The sequence below is a fragment of the Nilaparvata lugens genome, chromosome 11 (genome assembly GCF_014356525.2).
Source record: "Nilaparvata lugens isolate BPH chromosome 11, ASM1435652v1, whole genome shotgun sequence".
Lineage (NCBI taxonomy): Eukaryota > Metazoa > Arthropoda > Insecta > Hemiptera > Delphacidae > Nilaparvata > Nilaparvata lugens.
In genome coordinates this window covers 40,847,481-40,864,872 of record NC_052514.1, presented here as the reverse complement: position 1 = coordinate 40,864,872, position 17,392 = coordinate 40,847,481, and the positions used below count along the sequence as shown (strand labels likewise).

The 17,392-nt window shown below is 35.7% G+C and overlaps 1 protein-coding gene across 1 annotated transcript in view; it reads left to right on the top strand.

Annotated features, from left to right (window-relative positions):
* Window positions 1-17,392, top strand: part of LOC111049326 — a gene marked incomplete in the record, with an annotated part of 290,512 nt that overhangs the window by 211,623 nt on the left and 61,497 nt on the right. Inside the window, 1 exon segment of the mRNA XM_039438440.1 lies at window positions 16,920-17,061. Within this exon segment, the coding sequence (XP_039294374.1) occupies window positions 16,920-17,061 (142 nt within the window).

Genomic DNA, 17,392 nt, shown 5'->3' with positions numbered 1-17,392 from the left:
GACTAACTGGTGTGCGCCTAGCCTAAATGTTGAAGCATAAAAAGGTGCGTACAGACTTGGGGTGTGATCACATAGAATGCGTATATGTGCAAGTGCACGTCAAATCATCAGAAAAATATGGAAATATGTGACTTGCTTACACTGACCGCAACAAGCAAGTGCACGCGCTCAATGTGAGTGTTCCCATCACTATTTTCTCAGATTATTTCGTTTCTTATCTGCACGCTTGGTCATGCATGGACACACGTGCACAAACACATATGTGCATACAAAGTGACCATACCCTTAGGCGCTACAAACACGCGCATTTCACTTTTTATCTGTTTGTACTACTCTAATTATATTATCTGTATTTATACAGAAACAGAAAATAAAAAGTAATGATAAGAAGCATCATTCTATTCTATTCTATCTATTCTATTCTATTCTATTCTATTCTATTCTTTCTATTCTATTCTATTCTATTCTATTCTATTCTATTCTATTCTATTCTATTCTATTCTATTCTATTCTATTCTATTCTATTCTATTCTATTCTATTCTATTCTATTCTATTCTATTCTATTCTATTCTATTCTATTCTATTCTCTTCTATTCTATTCTATTCTATTATTCTATTCTATTATTCTATTCTATTCTATTCTATTCATTCTATTCTATTCTATTCTATTCTATTCTATTCTATTCTATTCTATTCTATTATTCTATTCTATTCTATTATATTCTATTCTATTCTATTCTATCTATTCTATTCTATTCTATTCTATTCTATTATTCTATTCTATTATTCTATTCTATTATTCTATTCTATTCTATTCTATTCTATTCTATTCTATTCTATTCTATTCTATTCTATTCTATTCTATTCTATCTATTCTATTCTATCTATTCTATTCTATTCTATTCTATTCTATTCTATCTATTCTATTCTATTCTCTATTCTATTCTATTCTATTCTATTCTATTCTATTCTATTCTATAATGAGTCGATGAAATGTGAAATGCGCGATCTTGTGGCGCATAAGTCTGTATGCACCTTGATAGATCATTCTATATCTATACAGTAGAATCGGTGCCGAGCACTCATTTTAATTCAGGCCTTTTCCCAAGTTATAATAGTGAATTTAATACGCAATAGACTAGAGCCATTATTGTAAGTGAGTTAGCGAAATAAATTATTTTCTCTCTCTATTATGAACGTCCATGACTTCGAGTTTCCCATGATAGATATTTAAAAATTGTGGCTCCGAGTCATCGAGGAATGTAGATTATGGAATTATCTCTAAAACTTAGCCTTCCTGTCGCGACATAAAGTGCAATAAGTTGGAAAACAGCAAGCAATGAAATTATAACAAACTACCGATTTTGCAGTTACTATTTGGTCCAAAGGCTCTAGAAGCCACGCGACGATTGGTCAAATTGATTCTCTTCGCCCAATAGGAGACCTGTTTCTAAATACAGTAGTGGGGATTCCCCAGTCGAGAGACCAGATTACGTTTCGGAGGACACTTTGCTAGGAGCACTACGAGAGTAAAGATGTAGTCATTATGTTTTGCCCTTTTTGGGCAAGTTTATAAGTTTATATAATTAGTTAATGTAGGAGCTAGTTTTATTTTTTATTAAAGTTTAAATTTTCTAGTAGTGCCATGTCCTGAAAGGTTTAATTGTGTTTCTTCTTCATGTACAAATAATTGCTTCTTCAAATAACCGCTAAGCGGTTCATGTGTGTCCCCAAACCAACTTCTTGTACTACCACCCCTTTGGTTCCGCAACTTTATGTAACACCGCTTCAAGACACCCATTCAGACGACAGGTCTAGGGACGTAAGAGGACGTCGCCGTCAAGCCAAATTCAACCGGTAAAAGCTCACCGCCAAAAACAAGGTACTGTAACCCCGACGATAAAGCAACGTACAGACCAACGAAAGTGCAGTGTAGTGAAACAAAGGTTCATTCGAGAATGTCAATCAAAAGCGGGGATTCAAAATTATTATGAAATGGGTTAGATGGGTTACTATCGACGAAACTTGGGTTCAACGGGCTTTTCTTTCTTGAGTAATTCCATGTTGAAATTAACTTGTTATTTGATGACTGATATTGTTTGGTTTTGTGACGTATTGCTATCTAATCGGGGATAGTAATGCGCCCCCGAATCAGATGAAGAATGTCACCAAAGTAACATGAAATTGTTGTTTCTGTTGTTCGTTTTTAGTTGCCAATGTTTATTGAAGCTGTTTGTATTTTTCAATTATTTCAAATTGTAGTGTTATTCTATAGTATAAACCTATTAAATCAGGCATGGCAAGATTAATTGAAGTTTTCTTGACTCTAGCCCGTTCACCTGCATGAATTAGGTATAGACTCAGGTATTTTCTAGATGTGTCGGCCTATTTCAAAATTCTAAATTTTATTCAAAATTATCTTCTTTATCACCTTTAAAAAGGTAAAGGCACAAATCACAATAATCCGTTCTTCATTTCTTCTTCTCCTTCTTCGTCTTCCTCTTCTTCTTTTTCTTCTTCATCTTCTTTTCTCTATCTTCATTTTCTCATTTCTTTTCTTCTTCTTTCTAATTTTTCCGCTGATCTTCTTGTCCATGAGAAAGTGATTTGGAATGAGGTTCATTATTTTAGTACCTATGTAAATCAACTGCCTCCTTTTACATTCAATATTAGTGTTGAAGGTTACATATTTGTTATCAGTGGCCCTTAGATTATAATAATTAAGTGTAGAGTTTATTGTGAGAGGAAAATCGGATCCATATTTTATTAAGTACTCAATTACGGTTTTTATGTATAATTGACCGCTGGATAGAACCTGGGTTTGCTTAATATTGTTTTAATTATCAGTTTTTGTGCTACAAATAATTCAGCAATATGACAGTTGAAACAGCCTCCCCAAACAACTATGCCATACTGCAAAATTGACTTGACTAGAGCATGATACATCATTTTCAGGTGGTTCTCATCAATAATTCTGAAGATAATAAACCTCTGAAGATAAAATTGATAAGATAAATTTATATTTTTCTTACATATGTATTTAATATGAACATCCAATTTAAGGTTTTCATCAATTATGATTCCCAAAGATTGAAGACAAAACCTATTGCAGTATAGTAAGTATAGTATGTAGTTAAAGAATAGTTATTTGTGCAACTAGTGCGCAAAGTGTCAGTTTGCTGCACCGAAAGAAACGTTTACGCCCGAGCCGTAGGCGAGGGCGGAATGGTTTGTTGAGTGCAGCAGAGGAACTTTGCGCACGTATTTCACATTAAGTTTTTCCTACAGTTACCATTGAATATGAAAAGTGGGTAATTATGGGTAAAATTGACTGAAATCCATCAAATGTTTTTCTGTGTAATTTTATTATTGATAAAAACCTTAATCCTAAAATCCTAAAGTCCTCGTCCTTGGTTATAATATATAATGAATAATAATTAGCGCGTTGTGCTTGGTTGCACCTCTGCTCACTATAGCAGCCACAGCAGTCACTGTTACCAACTTCATTTTGATTTTGCTGCACTGTTGCTCCATATAACCTACTAAGTATTTTGCGTTGCCATGTTGCAAATCTGGAGTGCAGAAAAATTTTTCCCGCACTAGAGCGGAAAAGTGATTCTTTGCGTTCTGTAATCAGTGCAGCAATGGCCACTTTTCAACGTAACTGTGGGAAAAAATAATTTCAAATAATATTGTTCAAAATATTTCAATAACCTATATTATGCGTATTATGCTGTAACATTTATAGGAGAAGGAGACCTACTCATTCTATAGAATTGTGAACGAGATGATGACCAGAGTGCCACTCTACCAAGTGAAGTTTGGCTTCACTGTGGTCGAGGCGCTTAATACCTTTCTGCCCTTTGACACCACTAACGGACTAGAAAAAAGGGGTTTCAAAATCATAGAAATTGTCTACAGATATCCGTTGACTCACAGTTCTGTTAAATACCGTAAGTGAACCTTCACTTTTGAATCAATAAGCTTTTCTCTACATAATCCGTAGAAATCTGAGTTTCAGATAGCCACATTAAGGGCCGGTTTCCGAGCTTGGAATTTACCCAAGTTCTAGACTTTAAACAGCTGGAGTCGGAAAATTTGCTTTCCGAAAAAGGGCGTAGTTGTAGTCATAATCAAAGTCACGTTTAAATTGAATTTCGAAAAACTAGAAAATTGAACACAAAATGATATAAAGAGAAAATAGTGTAAAGTTTCAGCTATTTTGAATAAATTGGGAATGTTTCATTCCTTTCCCAATCATAGAAATGAGGAAATGAAGAATGATTTATTTTGCTGCAACTATTTACTGTGACTACGCCCCCATTTTGAAAAGCCACTTTTCTGACTCTAGAACTTAGCTAAATCCCGAGCTTGGAAATCGGCCCTAAGTCGTCTGTTCTGGCTACCTACAAACATTCGTGAGGTCATGTAAGAGGCCCTAAAATTGATCAAGTGCAACCTGAAAACTCAACCAGACCTGAGCCAGTCAGGTTACACGATATTATTATTAATGTAGATATAACATCAATTTTTCGTGTGGATTGTGAGTATTTAAATTTGATTTGATTCGAAATTTGAAGTATTTTGCAATTTTGAATCAATAAATGTGAAAAGTAGAACTAAGTGGCTACCAACAGACCCTAAAATTAAATTCATAATTTGAAGTACCTAATTTGCAATTTTGATTCAATCCTATTATATTAAGCAAGCAATTTCAGTATTTCTATATATTTATATCTGGTTATTTATGTTCAATGGATCTCGGAAACAGCTCTAACGATTTCCACAAAATTTGGAACATAGTAGGTTTATGATATAAAAATTTGATTGCACTAGGTCTCGTCCTTGGGAAAACTCACTGAACGACATTAAAAGGATAATTCATCCTTGGCTGAAACAGCTGTTGATAGTGTCACAAAATGAATATTGTGATGGATGGAGAATTGTCAATTTGGATAAGTTTCTTTATTTTATAGGAGAAATAGGGTCGACAGCTTAATTTATTTTATTAAACTTGGAGTTGAGTTTGTACATCATTATCATTGTGACACTATTCACCCTGTGAATTATCAGCAGCGGATTCATCTGAACCAGAAATATCCAGATTTTGTTTACTAGTTCGAGCATTCTGTTATATAACATTGCAGCAGCAGCCGCATCATCAGAGTGATAAAAGGCTACTGAGTTGAATCGTTCTTCATGAAATTTCTGGAAAAGAAAGATTGTTTACCAGCCTAATGTATTATAGTAATTATCAGTATTGTCATCATGGATACACCCTTGGAATCAAGATCATCTGAATCATGCCCTCTCACATGATTGGTGGCATGATCATCTTCTCAGACTCCTATTGGTCGGTAATCTCTTTTCCCCCGGCCTACTAGTTTTCCTCGACCCTGTTCTGCTTCGAGGAGACCCAGGATAGAGTCAGTAGTTCAGTGATCGAGTTTGTGTATGGCCGCGTTCTGTGCAGCGTTCCCAATAGTGGTTTTCTAGAGGGATAATATTCTATTGTGTATTTTATTGAAGGGAATGTTGGTCTCTAAAAGGGTAAATTTTCCTTGCTTAGTTTTCATATTGTAGAGTGACCCCTGTATTTATTTTGCATAGCAGTTTCGGACTAGCTATAATTCCTAGTGGGAAAATCCCAATCTTTTTCCTTGAGAACTCAGGTGCAGCTTGAGTTTGTACCTGTTCAAAGTTAACAGACTGCGATGTCCTTTCCCTTACTTTCTCATAACATTTCCTATTCTAAAATCCTTCCAGCTCTCAGGTACAGCTTGAGGACTTCCCGGTCGAAGTCCTCAGACTGCCACAAACTTCCTCTTACTTTCTCTTAACTTTTCCCATTCTAAAATCCTTCCAGCTCTCAGGTACAGCTTGAGAGCTTCCTGGTCGATGTCATCAGACTGCGACAAACTTCCTCATAATTTCTTTTAACTTTTCCCATTCTAAAATCCTTCCAGCTCTCAGGTACAGCTTGAGAACTTCCCGGTGGAAGTCATCAGACTGCCACAAACTTCCTCCTACTTTCTCTAAACTTTTCCTATTTTGAAATCCTTCCAGCTCTCATGTACAGCTTGAGGACTTCCCGGTCGAAGTCATCAGACTGCGTCAAACTCCCTCTTACTTCCTCTCAACTGTTCCTATTCTAAAATCCTTCCAACTCTCAGGTTCAGCTTGAGGACTTCCCGGTCGAAGTCATCAGACTGCGACAACCTTCCTCTTACTCTCTCCTAACTTTTCCTGTTCTAAAATCCTTCCGGATCTCAGTTCCAGACTTGTGATCCACCCCGTCGCTGTCTCAGACCCGCGAAAACTTTAGGAAAATCCTGTTTAGATTAGGATCTCAGTTCCAGACTAGAGATTGTCCCAGTCGCAGTCCTTAGACCCGCATAAAGTTGAGGAAAAACTCCCTCATAGCTTCTCCTGAATTTGGAGTCTCTGACTCGATATTATTCCTGGTTAAAATCCTTGTGAATCCTTTCCTATCTCAGCAACAACATACCGTTGCCTTCCTGATATTATTCCACAGACTGTGTCTCTGAGAATCCCTCCTATCCTCTCATAATAGTCGACATACTGACTATTAATTTAAAAGTGTTTCAGACGATTGAGAATTATTCACAATTCCTTAAGGGCTGTTAAGCCTTTTCCTTAGGACAGATTAGCCTTTAATAACCGTCACACAGTTGCTTGACTGTCGTGGAAATCTAACTTAGCAGTTTTCAGAATTGCTAAAGATCCTTTCACAGCTACAGGCTCGCGATTCAGAAATCCCATACCTAGAAACCTATCCTCTAAACCTTAATTTCCCCATAGTTGAAATTTATACCCCGTATTTAGCTAGCAGGTCCAACTTGCTGAGAGCTGGATCGCGATTTTCAGATTGCAAATTATTGAAAAAGCTCCCGTTAGTTGTAGGGAAAAATAATTCTATAAATAAATCTCTATCTCCCAGACCCAATAAAATATTCTCTATACCTCAAACTCTTTACTCTGTATCCTGTACTCTATACCTCACACCCTTTACCATCAATATTAATCCAACAACGGATGCGCAGATCCAGTCTGCACACTGACAGCGCACAGTTACAAATTGCAAAAACCCTAGTGATACTCCATACCGTTCCTTATTGAACTCCGCCCTAAATCCTTCTTTCCATAACCCTTATCACGGGCTTGCAGGTACAGCTTTCCTCGCCATTAAATTGCAGTTGGTTCAGATTACATACTACTTAACAAATTCTGAACTATTGAATACAACTAACATCCCCACAGCTTCCGCCATACCTTCACCCCATAGCCCTCACTTTCAATCCTATAGTAGAACCCCTTTCCGGGTTCACAGATCCAGTCTGCCTGCCATCAGCTCGCAGTTGGTTCAGACTGCATACTACCTTTAAAAATAGAATTGTTTGTAGGGATCTGATAGTCGGATCAGTCTCCTTGTGAACCGTTATCTTAATCTCCCTTAACACCCACTCTGTATTCCGAAAATCAGCCAGTAACGGCAAGGGCCTGTCAGTACAGCTACTGACCCCCACCCATATCCAACTGAAGCTAGTTCGGGTCATAGCAATACTTCACAAATATAAGATGACCTAGGGGGTGGAATAGGTGTATCCAATAATAGTAAGAAAGTGAGTGAGCGAGTGAGTATGTGAAAAATCAAAATATTACATCCCCGAAATTCATAAGATGACATATAGCCAGCTGTGAAATATAAACATTATCATTTTAGAGAATTGTGTTCTGTTTATCAATAAATAAAAATAACAAGCAAAGCTCGGTGCCCTGATATTAAATGTGAAAAGAAGAACTCGGTCGTCAACCAGCATTAAGCCTAGACACGGTCAAGAGGTGACCTAGGTCTATAGTGAGGCCCACGTTCCAATGGCAGTTGGGGAAGATAGGAGAACTGATTTGCCGATTCTCTGCCTTGTCACTATCTTCTATAGAGAATAGCTGATACCTGTATTTCTGATGTAATATTAACTGTTCTTTCTTGAAAAAAAAATTCCATGTTATTCATCAAGGAATAGTTATTCACATATCTAGAGTGAAAAGTACAGTTTTTTCTCCCTGAGGGAAAAGTTTGAAGCCCAAGGCAAAAGTCCTGGGCAACAATTTTCCTGAGGGGGGAAAAACATTTTTCACTCGTGATGTACACAACATTTTTCCTCCACCTACATTTTTATGAAAACTGCAAATAAAATAATTTTTAAAAAATTATGTGACCAGCAAAATGTATTACAACATAACCTAAAAATTAAACAGCTGGCTTGCAATCACACAGTTCACCGCCGACAGCGCTATGTGCTATCTGTTGGCAAAAGTTGTAGCAACAATGGCCAACTTGACTAAAACTATGATGAAGTTCCCGTTTCAAATTTGATTAGTTAATGAGGAATATTTGTTGGCTGGTATTTTGAATAACATGGAATAAGAAAAATATTTATACAATTTTATAGTATAGGCCTACTGATATGAAGTTTGTAATAATTTTAGCATGAAACATATATTTCATATATTGATCAAATGTCTGGTTGAGGTAATGAATTTAGTTGATTCAATGACTACTCTATATTCTTCCTCATTTGAGCTTAGACCTTCCAACCTATTTATCAATCTTTCCCTTCAGGGAGAAAAAGTGGTATCACTCTAGATATACACATAAATATTTCCTACAGTTACCTTGGAAAGTGATCATTCCTGCACTGATTAATGAACTCAACGAATCACTTTTCTGCACTAGTGCGCAAAGTGATTATTTTGCATACTCCAGATTTGCAACATTGCAACACAAAATAGTTGGTGGGTTGAATGGAGGATTAGTGCGCAAAAACAAAAAGCTGGTAACAATGACTGTGGTTGGACAAGAATCATTTCAATGATTACATTCATGATAAAATCCCAATCTAGGATTCCAAAACAAGAATAATGAATAATGTTTACCTAAATCATGATTAAATAATATTAGTTCTCATCATTTAATACTAAATTATGTTTCTTTTCTATCGATAACTATCATTTCAACTGTTAAATAATTACCATTCGATATCCATGTGAATAAACATAAGAAAACATTAGAATACTACAATAAATATTCTCTGTTGTCTTTGTTATTTTTATAAATTCTACAGTTTACTTTGAACATTTTTCCGTGATTTGAGTCATAAGTCTAAATTTCTGAATCCTGTTTTTAGTACTTTTTAGCTAGATGTAACGAACTTAGGTAGAATTCTTTCCGCTAGGACATGTGCTTGTCGGTCAGCCATATTGCAGCCATACCAAGCTGTTGACATTGTTGGCATGTATTTTTAATGCAAATTTGTTCTATCTGTATCTTTTATGATTTCTCAATGAATAAAAATGAGAACTTTTGCTGAGAATTTTCAACTTTTATGAAAATAATTCATGTAATTTTGATAAAATGAATATTTAAAATTGATTGATAAATTATTTAAATTGAAAAATTCGAATTTGTTGAATTTTATTGATTAATTAATAAGTAATAGATAAATAATGAATCAACCAAATAAATTAATTGATATGACCCATTATAAATATGTATATTGAGATTGAAAATAGAAATATTCAGATATATTCAATTCTATTATACATTTTGAATATTAATAATCATTCATTACTCCAAATAATATTTTTCTATTTATAAATTTTTAAATAAATTGAGTTTGTTATTAATAACGAAATTACACAGATAAACATTTGATGGTTTTCAGGACATTTTACCCATACTATCTCACTTTTCATATTCAATGGTAACTGTGGGAAAAATTTAATGTGAAATATGTGTGCAAAGTTTCTCTGCTGCACTCAAGAAACCATTTCGCACTCACCTACGGCTCGGGCGTGAACGTTTCTTTCGGTGCAGCAAACTGTCACTTTGCGCACTAGTTGCACAAATAACTATTTCAATGATACAATTATACGTATTAAAAATGTGTTGAGATGAAATAATTCAACTGTTGATTGATTACATTTCAACACTTGTAAAACGATCTAGCAACCTAGATGAGCTAGGAAAGGATAGAGCTATCTGATTTGAAGAATGACAGACAAGGATAGCAACACCAATGTTAATCAAATACTGCCATTATAACGTGGACCTCAGTATAGGTTTAATACAATCGATCTACCGTGTAAAAGCATAGATGAAAGATAGCATGAGAAGATATCCCATTGTAGAGTGCGTTTATGATCTAATTTTCAATGTCAACTAAAGCTGATAGTCCTAGTGATATTCGGGTATCTCCTCATAAAGCAGATACTTCCTCATACTGTGCAGTTCTCAAACTCTCACCTCAACAAAACAGTACCCAATAATAAACAGTACTGGACAGTACTCGGCTTGAGAAAAAATCTGGTGTGGTACACTCACACAACTTCCTTGCTCATTGAACTGTGAGCCTCATTCTTGAACGAGAATAATTTAAAGGAAAAACATAATGACAATAATTGGCGGCAACATATTTGAAACTACGATCAGACTACTATATATGTGTATATACAGTATAATTGTTTTCAGAGTACTTTTTCCTTTGTGTAAATTGTGAAATTTGATGACTTTTTTTTTAAAGTCGTCAAAACAGCTGTTCTACAGATGAAATATCTCGACTATGTGCCGGTTGCACAACAGCCGGTTAAATTTTAACCGTGATTAATTCCAGGATAACCAATCAGAGAACCAGTCTTTTCAAAAACGCCTTCTCTGATTGGCTCTCGTGAAATTAATCACGGTTAAAATTCAGCCGGCTGTTGTGCAACCGGGCCTTAGTGTTCTTTTTATAAACTGCTCTACCTACCTACCTCATGCACGAGAAGGAGTTTAAAAGTCCATTTCTCAAGGATGGGGTGGACCCCATTTGTTCCCAAGGAAAAAGACTCATGCCAGTTGATAGAGCTTATAAATAACTATACAGGGTATGAATTTGAAATAAATCAGTCAAGTCATTTGGAGGAAATCGTGAAAAACATGGTTTTTAGTAATTATCCGCTATTTTTCTCAGAAATATTACGGATCTCCTGCAATTTTCTCAGAAATGAAACTCATGTCAGTTGATAGGGCTTATGGATAGCTATCTATGGTATAAATTTGAAGAAAATTGTTAGAGCGGTTTTCGATAAAACCGTGAGAAACATGGTTTTTTAATAATCATCCGCCATTTTTTCCGTCATCTTCAATTGAATTTTATTGAATTTCTTATTGTCGGGTCCTCATGGTATAAGGACCTTAAGTTTAAAATTTCAAGTCAATCGGTTAATTAGGAATGGAGTTATCGTGTTCACAGACATAAACACATACACACAGACCAACACCCAAAAATCATGTTTTTGGACTCAGGGGACATTGAAACGTATAGAAAACCTGAAATTGGGGTACCTTAATTTTTTTGGAAAGCAATACTTTCCTTACCTATGGCAGTAGGGCAAGGAAAGTAAAAAAATAGGCTTGAAATTTGGAACATAAACGACCTATACCATAGGATATCTTTTCTCTATGATAGAAGTAACAACTTGTTCCCTTCGATTGTTGAAAGCTGCCAGCTCACAGCTGACTTTACTTTATTTTTGTGGATTGAATAGTTTTTTGTGTTGCATTTCAGTTGGATCATTGGAGTTTCTCGAAGATGACGTATCACCTAAGGACGATCTAAAACGGTACTTGAAAGCAATTAATTCTCTAATTATTATCTATCAATTGAACGAGCGTTAGCGAGTGCTCACCTTTGACTCACTGAAGGTCGAAGTCGTTGTCCATCTGTTTGTATGTTCTACAATAACTTTAGAAGGAATTGATCAATCAGCCTCAAATTTTGATCACGTATTCTTCGAACCTTTTTACAGGTCAAGTCTGTTGGACAACAAAATTGACCCACTCTTTCGTATTTTTTTAGTATATAAACATAATGTTGAAAGCCCTTAAGAAAAAATTGTTATGATTTATCTATGAGTCAACTGAAGAATTTATTGCTTGAAATTACTTCAGTTTCTCTATTCATTCATCCATAATATCAGCTGAGGCTATTTGGGAGCTATCACGCTGACACATGATTCCAGATGGTTAATATACGACATAACTCGAAACTTTTACATCAACAAAATGATAAAGGTTGATAATTTATATATCAATGTGCGGTTTTCGTCATTTATTTTCGTCGTAATTCAAGTATTTTGGAAGAGTATTTTTATTCTCTCTTGGAACTCTTTATCGAAATCATGTATCACATGACTACCTTCTCATTTAAAATAATATATTTTGGATTAATATGAGGGTCAAAGATACGAGAGAGTAATATTTGAACAGTAATTTTTCATTTCAAATAGGATCCCCAATGAAACCTACTGTGAAATTATTCTTGAAAGAGAAATATTCAACTGTTTCCATAATTTTCATCAACTCTGTATAATTAGAAGTTGCTAGCTTCAAAGATTACAATACAACAATTATTTTAATCTTTTATTGATTCAATGATACAGAATTATTATGTAAAATAATTTGGGGCGAGGATCAACAGGCACAGCCCAAAACTGTTCCTCCGCCGAAGTTTTACTCTTGAGGAGTTCTCCAAACCCAGGGGGTCACTAGTTTATTCATTCCTTGACTTACTTGACTTATTTCCTGTAACTCCAGTTGGAGCATAGGGCATTGCTTCCTTTGCTCCTCCATACTGTATTCAGCTGTGAAAAGACCCCATTTGCATTTCTGATGCGAGTTTTGACATCATCTTCGGCACCACCCTCAGGATTTACCATGCTGCCCAAATAAACAAATGAGTCCACCCTCTCTATTATCCTCCCATTTATTTCAAAACTTTCCCCTCCATGAACATTGACTACTTTCTCTTTCGTTTTTGCCTCATTAATCTTCAGGCCTACATTTTTAGCAATCTCACTCAGTGCCAGCAGCTTTTCTCTCATGCCACTGTGTCTTTGTGCAAGAAGACAAAGGTCATCTGCAAAATCCAAGTCTTCAAGTCTGTTTTGCAGATTACCCATTGAATACCTCTTCTCCTTCTGTTCAGTGATGTTTTCATGACCATGTCTAGAACAGTAAAAAAGAGGATAGGTGACAGAATGCAGCCCTGCTTTACACCAAATGTACATCAATTGGGTTTGATAACACACCATCATAAGTTATTTGACATTTCTAACCATCATACAAGCCCTTAATTAGATTCAAGGTCTTTGGTGGAATGCCGTATATTTCCAAAATCCTCCACATGCATTCTCTGTTGATGGAATCAAAGGCTTTCTCAAAGTCGATGAAAGCTGAATATAGGGGGCTCTGCCATTCTGCACTCTGTTCAATGATGATTCTCAGAGTGTTAATGAGAACAATGCTGCTACGGTTTTCTCCAAATCCAGCATGTTCTTTTCTCAGTTGTAGTTCAATTGAAGGTTTAATTATACCAAGGATTATTCTGACCAGCACCTTGCTCACAATAGGGTAATGCCTCTCCAGTTGTCACATTTTGTGATGTCCCCCTTTTTTGGAATTTTCACAATTAGACCTTTCTTCCACTGATCGGGTATTACTCCCTCTACCCAAATCATCTTCAAAATGGGTTCCAAAATCTCAACTGTCAGTTCTGGGTCTAGTTTGAACACTTCTGGTGGGAGATTATCAATTCCAGCTGCTTTTTCAGCTTTCAATGCCTTAATTGCTTCAATGATATGATTCTTTGTTGGAGGATCTACACTTATCTCAAGAGCTATATTTTAATTTTGAGCAAAACCCTGCTCTGTTCCTGCATTACCACTGTTCAATACTTCTTCAAAGTGCTCCTCCCATCTTCTCATTTGTTCCTCTTGTGATGAAAGTAACACACCCTGCTAGTCTTTAATGGGTCTCTTCTTGCGAAAGCCATTCTTTCCCAGCAGTCTGGTGGTACTGTACAGCTCCTCCAGATCTCCTCTCTTGGTAGCATCTTCTGCTTTCTGCGCTTGCTTGTTTATCCCATCTCTCTGATCCCTCCTGGTTTTTCTCTTTACATTCCTCATTGATATAGAATAGTCTCTAAGTGCCTGGGACTTTTGCTGCCTGGTTTTGCTTTGATTGATTTTTGCTTTCAGTTCTTTTTGTCTGGCAATTCCCCTCCAAGTATCTCCTGACATCCAATCCTTTTATTGTGGGTCCTTAAAACCAAAAACTTCTTTACATGTTTTGGTGAATATTTCCTGTATCTCTCCCCATGCTGCATCTACATCGGGTGTCATGTGTGGGGCCTTGAAGCGATTTTGAAGTTGTAGACGAAAATCATTTTTATTTCTGTCCTCTTGTAGCTTCCCAAGGTCAAACTTTCTTCCTCTTTCGCAAATTTCTGAGCACATGTCATAATTTGCATACGGAATTCAGCCACCATCAGATGATGATCACTTCCTGCATCTGCTCCTCCCTTGTTACGAACATTTGTAAGGCATCCTCTAAAGTTTCTGCTAATTGCTATGTGGTCGATTTGGTTCTCTGTTGCATTATCTGGGGAAACCCATGAAATCTTATGGCATCTCCTGTGAGGGAAAATTGTACCTCCAATAACAAGATCATATTCATCACAGAAGTTGAGAAGCCCTTCCATCCCAGTCAATGACAAAAATATATTGTGGAAGAGAAACAGACATAGGTCTGTCTATTTCCAACACTATATTAAAAAATATATAGTCCAAATAATCAGGTTATGTCCGAATTCCTGTTTATGCCAAGTGTTTTTCATCCCAAGTATAATCCTTAAGAGAATAATGACCAATTATGAATCTTGAAGAATCTTTGATTTGATTTGATTGATTGAATGAATTTAATTGAGCCGATTACACTAGTGGTTGGAGAACTCGCTCATGAAGTAATTGTATTGTGATCTTTGAGTCCCGCAACTTGTGGAAAAGAATTATGGAAACCGCTGAATATTTCTTTGACAAGAATATTTTAACAGTAGGTTTCATTGGGGATCCTATTTGAAATGAGAAATTACTCTGTCTCTTCAGCATCTTTGACCCTCATATAGATCCAATTTTTTTTTTTTGAATGAGAAAATGGTCATGTGATACATGAATGCGGATTAGAGCTCCAAGAGTCAAAATAAATGGCAAAAACCGCACATTGATATCTCAACCCGTATCAGTTTGTTGATGTGAAAGTTGTAAATTATGTTGTATATTAGCTAGATAGAATGATGTGTTAGCTCCCAAATAGCTTCAGTTCATGTTATGAATGAATTGATTGGAAAACTGTAGTAATTGCATGGAATTTGAATTCTTCAGCTGACTAAATGATAAATCACAATTTTTTTTCTTATGCACTTTCAATGTTATTTTTATATCCTGGAAAGATAGAAGTGAGTCAATTTTGTTGTCCAACGAACTTGACCTGTAAAAAGGTCCAAAGAATACGTGTTCAAAATTTTAAGCTGATTGATCGATCTATTCTAAAGTTATTGTGGAACATACAAACAGATGGACAACGACTTTGGCCATCAGTAAGTCAAAAGAGAAAACTCGCTGACGCTCGTTCAACTAGTCAACCGCGCGATGGAAATAGTACGATGGAAATTTGAACAGAGAGTGAAACGTTGCCAAATGAGAGTTGATCAACGTTGTCAAAAGCTGATTACAAATGGGAATTACACCTGACGAAAAATTTGCAAGGTATGGTTGCGGGGGGAGGGGTGAGTCTTTAGGCATTCTCAGCCATTCCAATTTCCATCGGACTATTTTCGTGTGGTTGACCATAATCACCACCTGATAAGAGTTGAATTGGACAACTCATGACGAAATATTTGTAGACTTGTAGGAATTTAATGAACTACCAACTTATCCAATATCAATTATAAAAACTTATTATTGAATCATTGAAATATTTTCTTTTCAACAAATAGAATATATTCGGGATAGAGTTAATCATAACCTATCAACAGTAATCAACAATCAATATTGTATCAGATACTGGGACAACTTTTGAATCACAGCTACAGCATACAGTAAAGTCCATGTTATAATGACATTATTATTTGATTCACATTGTTGTTGGTATCCGTTCATATCATTCGGTAAAGCAGATAGCGGTATCTTTTTGTAGCTCCGCAACGTTGCCAGATCGCTTTTTAACAATGTAGAAATATTATTTACAGAATATAAATTAAAAATTATGATTTTTCTTTCAATCATTGAAAAAATATTTCTTTGACGAATAAAAAATAATTCATTTTTTCAAACAAGAATGAACAGTTAATATTATACTGGTACCAGCTATCCTCTATAGAAGGCAGTGGCAAGGCAGAGAATCAATTCTCCTTTGTCATTATAACGTGGACCACATATGGTAATCCAACATTTACACCAGCCTTGAACCCACAACTGATATAGTGAGGCTACGTTATAATGGCAGTGTTTGATAAGCAATGTTATTGCTATCCTTTGTCTATCATTAAACAAAGCGGATAGCGGATAGCACTATCTCTTTCTCGCTTTGCTCTGTTGCCAGATCCTCTTTTAACAATGTAGAATTATTAAATAATTAATAAAATATCTTAATAACATCTTAATTATGAAAACTCATTACAAAATTATTGAAAAATATAATTTCTTGCTTGATAAAATGTAATTGATTATTTTAAACGAGAATCAACCATTATTATTACATCAATAAACCTGTATCAGCTACCGTCTATAGAAGAGGCATTGACGAGACAGAGGATCGGCAACGTTTTTCTCCTATATTTCTCCACTGCCAACGTGGACCTCACTATAGTTATTATTCAACTATGTTGTAGTTTTGACATTGTGCAGCTTGGTGAATATTAAAAAGAAATTACTTTTTATGGTGAAATGAGGGATGCATTTCTCTCCTGAGGAGGAGCTTCATCATTATTTTATATTATTATTATTTGTTGTATTCTAGTGAAGTGTCCTACTATCTGCAACCGAAAGTAGTGTACGAAACATTTATTGGAAAGAGAGGATTCGATCTGAGAGTCGGCTCCAGACTGGTTGGATTTGGTCAGGATGGAAGAGGTCGAATTGGATCACGTGATACCCTTGCTGGTGAGTTCTTCAATCCTATAAAATACCATAAATTGGCTTTCAACTCCCTATTCATATTCCATCTTCATATTACTATGTCATTAAACAGAGTGAGTCATATATGTATGGGAACCCTTCGATAAGATGGGGACTATTGTAGACTGTCACTTTCATGATACGTTATTGGTCGAATACTACACCTTTTGAGGTACAACTGAATTTCAACCCCTCATAAGGGGGTGATTTAGGGGTTGAAACTCGAATATCATAAAACAGTTTTATTGATGCCATCTTTCTTGTTTTAAAAAATGCCTTCAAATATTCAAGTTACAACCTCTAAGTCTCCCCCTT